This window comes from Diprion similis, chromosome 13, assembly GCF_021155765.1.
Source record: "Diprion similis isolate iyDipSimi1 chromosome 13, iyDipSimi1.1, whole genome shotgun sequence".
NCBI lineage: Eukaryota > Metazoa > Arthropoda > Insecta > Hymenoptera > Diprionidae > Diprion > Diprion similis.
Window position 1 is genome coordinate 566024 of NC_060117.1, and position 7298 is coordinate 573321.

The 7298-nt window shown below is 38.5% G+C and overlaps 3 protein-coding genes across 3 annotated transcripts; 2 read left to right on the forward strand and 1 right to left on the reverse strand.

Annotated features, from left to right (window-relative positions):
- The first annotated feature begins 165 nt into the window (after positions 1 to 165).
- Positions 166 to 1724, forward strand: LOC124413915 (dimethyladenosine transferase 2, mitochondrial). Its single transcript, XM_046894722.1, has 3 exons — positions 166 to 942; positions 1117 to 1424; positions 1507 to 1724. The coding sequence occupies exons 1-3, from the start codon at positions 202 to 204 to the stop codon at positions 1685 to 1687; spliced, it is 1230 nt and encodes a 409-aa protein (XP_046750678.1). The 5' UTR covers positions 166 to 201; the 3' UTR covers positions 1688 to 1724.
- A 465-nt stretch (positions 1725 to 2189) lies between these two features.
- On the forward strand, positions 2190 to 3767 carry LOC124413920. Its single transcript, XM_046894728.1, has 2 exons — positions 2190 to 2841; positions 3233 to 3767. Exons 1-2 carry the CDS (start codon positions 2722 to 2724, stop codon positions 3686 to 3688), a joined length of 576 nt encoding a protein of 191 aa, XP_046750684.1. The 5' UTR covers positions 2190 to 2721; the 3' UTR covers positions 3689 to 3767.
- A 1099-nt stretch (positions 3768 to 4866) lies between these two features.
- Positions 4867 to 6484, reverse strand: LOC124413918 (transmembrane protein 179). Its single transcript, XM_046894727.1, has 2 exons — positions 6038 to 6484; positions 4867 to 5535 (listed from the first exon to the last, which is right to left on the reverse strand). Exons 1-2 carry the CDS (start codon positions 6145 to 6147, stop codon positions 4980 to 4982), a joined length of 666 nt encoding a protein of 221 aa, XP_046750683.1. The 5' UTR covers positions 6148 to 6484; the 3' UTR covers positions 4867 to 4979.
- Between the last annotated feature and the right edge of the window lie 814 nt (positions 6485 to 7298).

Consider the following 7298-nt stretch of genomic DNA (forward strand, 5'->3'; position numbering starts at 1 on the left):
GCAACGTCTTTTTTTTTTTTTTTTTTTTTTAAACCATCAAGTATAGGCTCAGCAACGCCATCTCGTATTGTATCCTATTTTACAGACGCTGTCTACACTACATGTACAACAGTACCCTGCTTCCAGTGCTTCCACCGCAGTGCCACAGCTGCTTGTAGTCGTGAATCATACCAATCGTTGAACAGTTGAATTAATATATCAATGATCGGAATCAAGAAAGAGGCTGTATTTTTCTTCGGGAAATTAATAACCTCCAAAATCTCGACATTCACAAATGTATATGAGGGAAGACATTTCACTGGTTTAAAGAATAAACGACCTCGGAAGAAATATGATCAGCTTAGTAGAAGAGGTTCGAAAGGGAGGGAACTTGTACTAGAATATTTCAGCGGGACAACGCTCGTGGAACACATCGACCAACTGCCACTAAATCTTTTTGCTAGTCCAACCTCAAATAATTACAATGTATACTTGTGTCACGACGATGTGGCCGCCCAAGTTGTAAATATGGTAAAAGATGATCTCTCAACCTCTCCTTCCAAAGTCATTGAAATGAACCCAGGGATAGGTTCGTTGACTAAGAAATTGATCGACTTTAACGTTCGGTTCGTCAAATTATTGGAACCAAATGAGAAGTTTACCACAATTTTGAAGGACTCGTTGATAAGATATTCGGAAAATGTAAATATTGAAAATTTTGATCTTGTGAACTTTTGGAAACTAGTTTACCAAGACAAGTTTCAAGTTCCCCCGAGGGTGCCTCAGCTTCTTTCAGAGTTTTCGCGTGTTCCATGGGGAAACGAGCGTGGCTTGAAAATTATTGGAAGTGTTATGGATGGTAAATTTATTAGTTTTGTAGCGTTGGATATAATTAGACAGAGCAAGTTGTCCTCCTATGGAAGACCTTGCCTTTATCTCTGCATGCCGCCAGAGATTTGGGAGGTTTGTACTACATGAAAAGTCTTTTATTTGATTGTTAGAAAGAATGGAAGTATTAGAGTTGTAAGTTGGGGTTGGTCGGGCATGATTTTGAAATCAACACTTGACCGTGTAGTCTGAATTGAAATATTTTGCCACGAGTCACGTCTTAAATATCTCGCTATTCATTGCTCTCAGAAATACACAAATGATGGCTCACACCCACGGCGAAGGACCACGCCTATGTCCGTATTATTTCAAACGATATTTGACTGTGAAATACTCGGTCGAGTATCTAGAAGAGCATTTCTACCCTGGCAGACGTATTCCGTACGACTCAACCAAAAGGAATTGGCGAATAACGAGGCGGTGATGTACGTCGTAAGGATCGAAGGAAAGAAAAATCTCTTCTCAGAAGTTATGGATGAAGAGCTCTTAGAACCATATTGGTTTTTTCTTCGTCATATTCTGCGCTCACAATCAAACAGAGTTATACAACAAATGGAGTAAGTGATTCATCATCCTATCGCAGTTATTCCGAGACAAATTATTCGTTTATCGTTACTACCTCAGCCGTTTCTTCCACAGATGCTGGGAACCGGATTGCGGACTTGCTTTAATCAAACAAGGATATAATGTATTCACCTATTTCAGTGATTTGAAACCAGTAAAAATATACGAACTCTATAAGGACTTTACTACCTGGCCTAGCTTTCAATCTTCGTTCATACCTTGTGTAGAGAATTCAATCGTAATCGATTATTTATAGATCTGAGTCGAAAAGATGGTTCCTTTGCATCCTGTACAAATAGTAGGTACACATACGTATGTTAATCGGTTACCACTTACCTTTATTGTTGTTTGGATTACTACATACAGAATCCAATCAATAAAAGTTAACAAATATATTTTTATTGATATATGTAAGCATCGAGTCAGCTGTTACAAGATCCATTTGTTCAATAAAAAATAGAAATTCCTTGCAACATTTCCGTGAAACAGAGAACAAATTCTTATCGTCAATATATTACCATAAGAGAGACTTTAATTTTTCTGATACAATTTTTGCTACGAAGAAGTGATATTAGTTTACGAGCGATGAATTTATAAACTTTTCTCCAAGCTCAAACTTGTCGATTACTACATAATTGCTGGATGTAATGTTTCGGCATATGAATGTATCGCCACGCACCATCCATGAATCACTGTGATTCTAAAATCAGATTGCAATTATAATAGGAAGGTGAAATTTGCATACGCGTTACATGGTAAGGTAAAAAATTCTTCAAGAAACTGGTAAAGATTGACTAACGAACGTTCCCAGTGCAATATATCACGACTGTTATTTTGGTCTCTGTTTTTGTGCATCATTTAATATATTGCTTATCTTGTTTGGACTATACCCAAAAGCATAATAATTATAATACACGATATGTTATTCCACCATGATCCCATTGCCTGATAATGACCTGTTCGTATTTTTGTCATTTGCTTTTTCTCAGTACTAGTTAGCCTTGAAGCTCTACAGGCTCCATGGTATAACGGTATATTAGATTACTCTACAGAAAACCTCTCAGTGTAACTACCGCTGCAGTGCCAACCTGCCAACTCAACTAACCAGCAAAGCTCTAAAGTGACGAAAAATAATAAATATCAATACAGATTAATCCTCAGTCGTTTGTTCAATCTAATTCGCTTATTCTTAAGTTTTTCCCACGCTGGTCATAAATATTCTATAATTAAAACAAATAAGTGTTCCTCAGGAAAAACCCAAATTTTCTTTGGAGTTAACTCTTTTTAAATATGGTGTGGCTATTATTGGGATATTTAACGGTGATATTCACGATGGGAACATTAGGTCAAGATATCATGTTCCCAGGCCAGGATAATAATCAAGAGGTGTTGAGTGGTAACAATGCAACGGTAATCCACGATTTTTAATAGAAAATTAACAAGTTGCAATTTTCATTGTGATATCTGAAAATAATATTTTTATTAAATGCTAAAGTCGTTTTGGTTTGAAACAAAAAGTAGCGAAGGTACAAGTAAAATTTTTTGGACTTTCCTCAGTCTACGGCTTCTCAATACCTGTTAACTTGATCGAATACATGAAATTCTATTTAAACTATTTGAAAATCGAGGATAAATAATATACTAGATACGAAGAATCGAACTGGGAAGCAGTAGTTTCTTGTCTAAAATGAAGATTGCTTTGACATATTTGATTATTGGAGCGACGTAAATCAGGTCTTAATGCCAGTTATAATAGCAGGTACAATATACTAGTGAAGTTTAATCTATTGATCATTTCCAGAAGATAACCGAGCGCATTCCACTTGACATAAAAGGTCAATGTCCTGAAAACATGCTTCTGTATCCAGGAGACGGACCTGGAAGCGCCTGGGAGTGTGATTGCATATCTGGCTATCTCTACTTTCCGATCAATAATTCATGCTATCCTGCGTACAGACAGGGCCCTTGCCCGCTCGAGAATTACGCTGTTCTGCCACAAGGAGAAGTAATCCCGAAATGTGAACGGAATCCCTGCAAGCAGGATGGCTTGGTGTCTTACAATAATACGTGTTACGAGTTGATGAAAGTAGGGGGACCGTGTCCTCCAAACGAAGTTATAATTGTCAACGAAACTACATTTCAATTGGAATGTGTATCGACAAGTGTTGGTCCGAATATTATAATAGACGCACCATTGAAACTGTGCCCCGCAGGGAGTCGTAGGAATGCGTCCGGCAATTGCAGGAAATCAATTTAAGTCATTTACGTTTTGTTAATCATCTGTCACGTTTATTGCATTATCAAATACATCGTGAATATCAAATATCTACACAAAACTGATATTTGGTACAAATAGCCTGCTTGCTTAACAGGTTTATTACGCTTCTTTCTTAATTTTGTTACATCACTTCTCTCTGAACTCTTGATAAGCTATTAATTGTATCTTTTATGACAATAATATGTATTTGGGATTTCATGTAACCACTGATTGCCTGCAACAATGAACTTCACGTTCTAACATTGTGGTTGATTTCTTTTTTTCCCTTATACATCTCCCGACTTGTAATAAATGCTCGGCCTTATTCCCCACATGCAGGCCGTTTTACACGAGGCAAAATCTATATTACCTGAATTATTTTTCATCAGAAACATAAGTTGTTTGTTTTTATATTTGATCGATGCCAGACCTATGTAAAGATAATGCTTGTGATTGCCTTTATAGGATTTGCATCTACAGACTGTAAATTTCAGTGGATTTGATACATGAACTGAAATAAAATAAATAAAATACGATGACATACATTAAGAATTTGTCTACCAATGTAATTTGATCCTTGACACATTGAACTTTTTGTAATTATAACTGATATGTTCTATTGACTGAATGTTCGACGAATCATAACAAAAAGTAGCCCCATGTCAAAACAATGAGCTCTTTTAATCATTTTGATAACAACTTTCAGCGTGAGGTACATAAATGGCCTTCGGTGGTTTGGAGTATCAAGACTTGTAGATACATAACTGGCAAAGGTCACAAGCAATAACAACTAATGGGATTAAAACAAAAAATATTCGGAGGTACTTTTTAATCGACAATTGCCAAATCACGCTGTCTTCTCAGTCGTATCTTTGTTCAGATATCTCCGTAAACAGTGAAGGAAATTCATTCCAGCTCTTTCAATAGTATAACATGATAAAACAAGCATACTCTTTATATACTCAATGTAAACCTACAACATATCGACATTGCCACAACACCCCTGTGGCATAATTTACCTCCTCCAATAATTTAAGAGATCTGTCACTTTCAATTATATCTGGCAAACAAAGTAAAGGATAAAGAAAACCACACAACATCAAATGACATTTCTATCAACGCCTTACTTGAAAGAAGGTTCGTAATATTGCACACCGCAGGGGTCTCAGTATCTTTTGATATGTTGGGATAAATGATTGAATTATAGGTACATTTGACTATTAATAAATACCTCTAAAGCATAATTTTATCATTGGCATCCCAAACCATGAACCTTTTTTTCACTTCAAACCTAACTGTGCGTCAGTTGGGAAGACCTATCACCAGCTTGGATTAATCTCTGCCTCTCTCTGTACATGGATACTTTCATATTTTCCAACTGGTGATACCTCAATAGCTTTAAAACAGCAAATACCGAGAGGCCTACCCAAATGGACAAGCTGCTCCAAGCCCCGAATTGAGCAGCACCCAATTCTATGTGGAAGCCAGTAGTGTTAATTCCATCCGCTTTGTCGATATCGTTACCTGCTGCAAGCTCGCACGATAGAAATCTCTTAGTCATACATTGACACCATGTCATGAATCCCAATGTGATAATAACAGCGGCGATGAGGGTGAACGTCGTCAAAAGTATCGAGCAAACTACATCCACAAATGCTGAGAGAAAAGAACTATCCTCACCACGGTACATCAGCATGGATAGGCGATATATTTGGACAACGCACGTTAAGAATAGAATCAGACCGACAAGTATCGTGTAGTTACAATAGGCCTGCGAAGCCCAATTAGCCATAAACTGGCCGTCGTTCTCCTGCCATACTCCTGTAGAAAATAGAAGGCAGTGCCCGCTGCAAATAAATACACATTATTAGCCTACTTTGTAGATTTAGCCAGCAACAATAATTTCTGCCAAAATGTAATCAGCTCAACACTTTGTTTGCGTCAGAGTATTAATTGTGACCTGGTTTCTCGCACGCCTACGAATCCTCCGACATCTCATTCCAAGTCTCTACACGCGACACTCGAGACCTGCCAAATCTTGCTAGTCTAATATAATTGATAGGGGTCTCGATAAGTCTGGTCTTTGTTTCACCATTGTTAAAATTTTCATTAATTACGATATTCCGTCGTTATCCACAATCATGACACACGTTGGAGGTATGACTAACACCGCTGGTATCCATTGTCTAGTAAGAGAAGCAAAAGAAGAGACGGGGGCGTGCGAATAGACCCGGTTTTCTATTTACCGCAATTTCTATTTTCAATCGAAGATACAAACTGACGAGAGATGAGTCAATGGGATTTAAATTTTGATATCAGGTATTTAATATCTCGATAAATGCAAATTACCGAAATTCATTTTGATGAAGGCTCATGGGCACGATTATGCATAGAGACAAAATCAAGGCCACGACGTATCCGGCTATCTGGCTGAGCAATAGAATATTCGTCAAAGCCATTTGTTCGTTCTTCTGGAGCAGGTTGGGTTAGGTTAACTATCGTCCAAGAGATAATTCGACCTCCTCGCTATGGTAATCACTGTAACTTTTTGACTTGACCTCAATAAGTTTGGATTTTCTTAACCAACTCGATTGTCAGTCCGATGATGCGTATTCCGACGGTTACCAAAATGATATTCCTTTGATTAGGTATATATTCTTCCCAGACCCTTTCCTTGACCGTCGATGATTCTCTATACCAAACATACTATTTACACCGCCTGACAAGTGACAAAAGTTTGGACGTTGCTATAGTCAAATCTAAACTACACACGGCCAACGGCGTGCGAATACCAATATCTGCATGCATGTATATGCGTATAAGTACGCAGTCTCATATACGATGATTTATAAATGTTTCCGTACAGCGTATTACGTACAGATGCCCGGGTACATCCATGCGAAGTACGAAACGCGGTCAGCAGTGATGCCGCATGTCGAATGTACCGAAATGTCACTGTTATTTAGTAGGATAAACATAACGCGTCGCCATTTTCCGCTCCGTCAGTGTGTCAGCTATTTGCAGTGTGTATGTCAAATAATCCGCGATATACATCTACAACGTGTACGCAATTGTACCGATGTATGTATGCGGTCTCCACCTTGAGCGCGAAAGAGCCGCTTGATATCCTCCAAAAAAAATGCGAACTGCGCACTGTATACATATTTCATGACCGCACATAGGTCACGGGAAGGCCTATACTCTCGTGCGAATTGCGGGTGAACATACCGCCTTGACTACCTGTAAGAATTCGCGTACGCATACCATCAAGTCAGGGCGTTCGTCTTTTGTCCAACCGCCGATTAACTGCGTGATAATTTCGCCAACCTATAGGTGCATAGTTGCCGTGAGGCAAATTTTTATTTATATCAATTCGAGTAGTTATGAACGGGTCTGTCTGTAGCTATTGAACGAGAAAGACTCGTGTACCGCTTGTTTGTTGCCCAATTTAATCGTAAAATGCGCACGACGTGCGTGCTATTCGATATATCCTGTATCATCTGTTAGTTAGGAATTACCGAAAGAGAGTCAGCCCTGTGGCCATCGCGATCAAACACATCAAACAAAACACCAAACGTGCAGGGTGTTCAGAGTGGCGTGTGGTCATAGT

Excerpts from the sequence above, each read along its gene's own strand:
- LOC124413918 (XM_046894727.1), bottom strand. The coding sequence starts at position 6,147 with ATGGCTTTGACGAATATTCTATTGCTCAGCCAGATAGCCGGATACGTC. Across the intron at positions 5,536-6,037 it reads CTTCATCAAAATGAATTTCG|CGGGCACTGCCTTCTATTTT; the intron begins GTAATTTGCATT and ends ATTTATTTGCAG.
- LOC124413915 (XM_046894722.1), top strand. The coding sequence starts at position 202 with ATGATCGGAATCAAGAAAGAGGCTGTATTTTTCTTCGGGAAATTAATA. Across the intron at positions 943-1,116 it reads TGCCGCCAGAGATTTGGGAG|AAATACACAAATGATGGCTC; the intron begins GTTTGTACTACA and ends CATTGCTCTCAG. Across the intron at positions 1,425-1,506 it reads AGAGTTATACAACAAATGGA|ATGCTGGGAACCGGATTGCG; the intron begins GTAAGTGATTCA and ends TTTCTTCCACAG.
- LOC124413920 (XM_046894728.1), top strand. The coding sequence starts at position 2,722 with ATGGTGTGGCTATTATTGGGATATTTAACGGTGATATTCACGATGGGA. Across the intron at positions 2,842-3,232 it reads TGAGTGGTAACAATGCAACG|AAGATAACCGAGCGCATTCC; the intron begins GTAATCCACGAT and ends GATCATTTCCAG.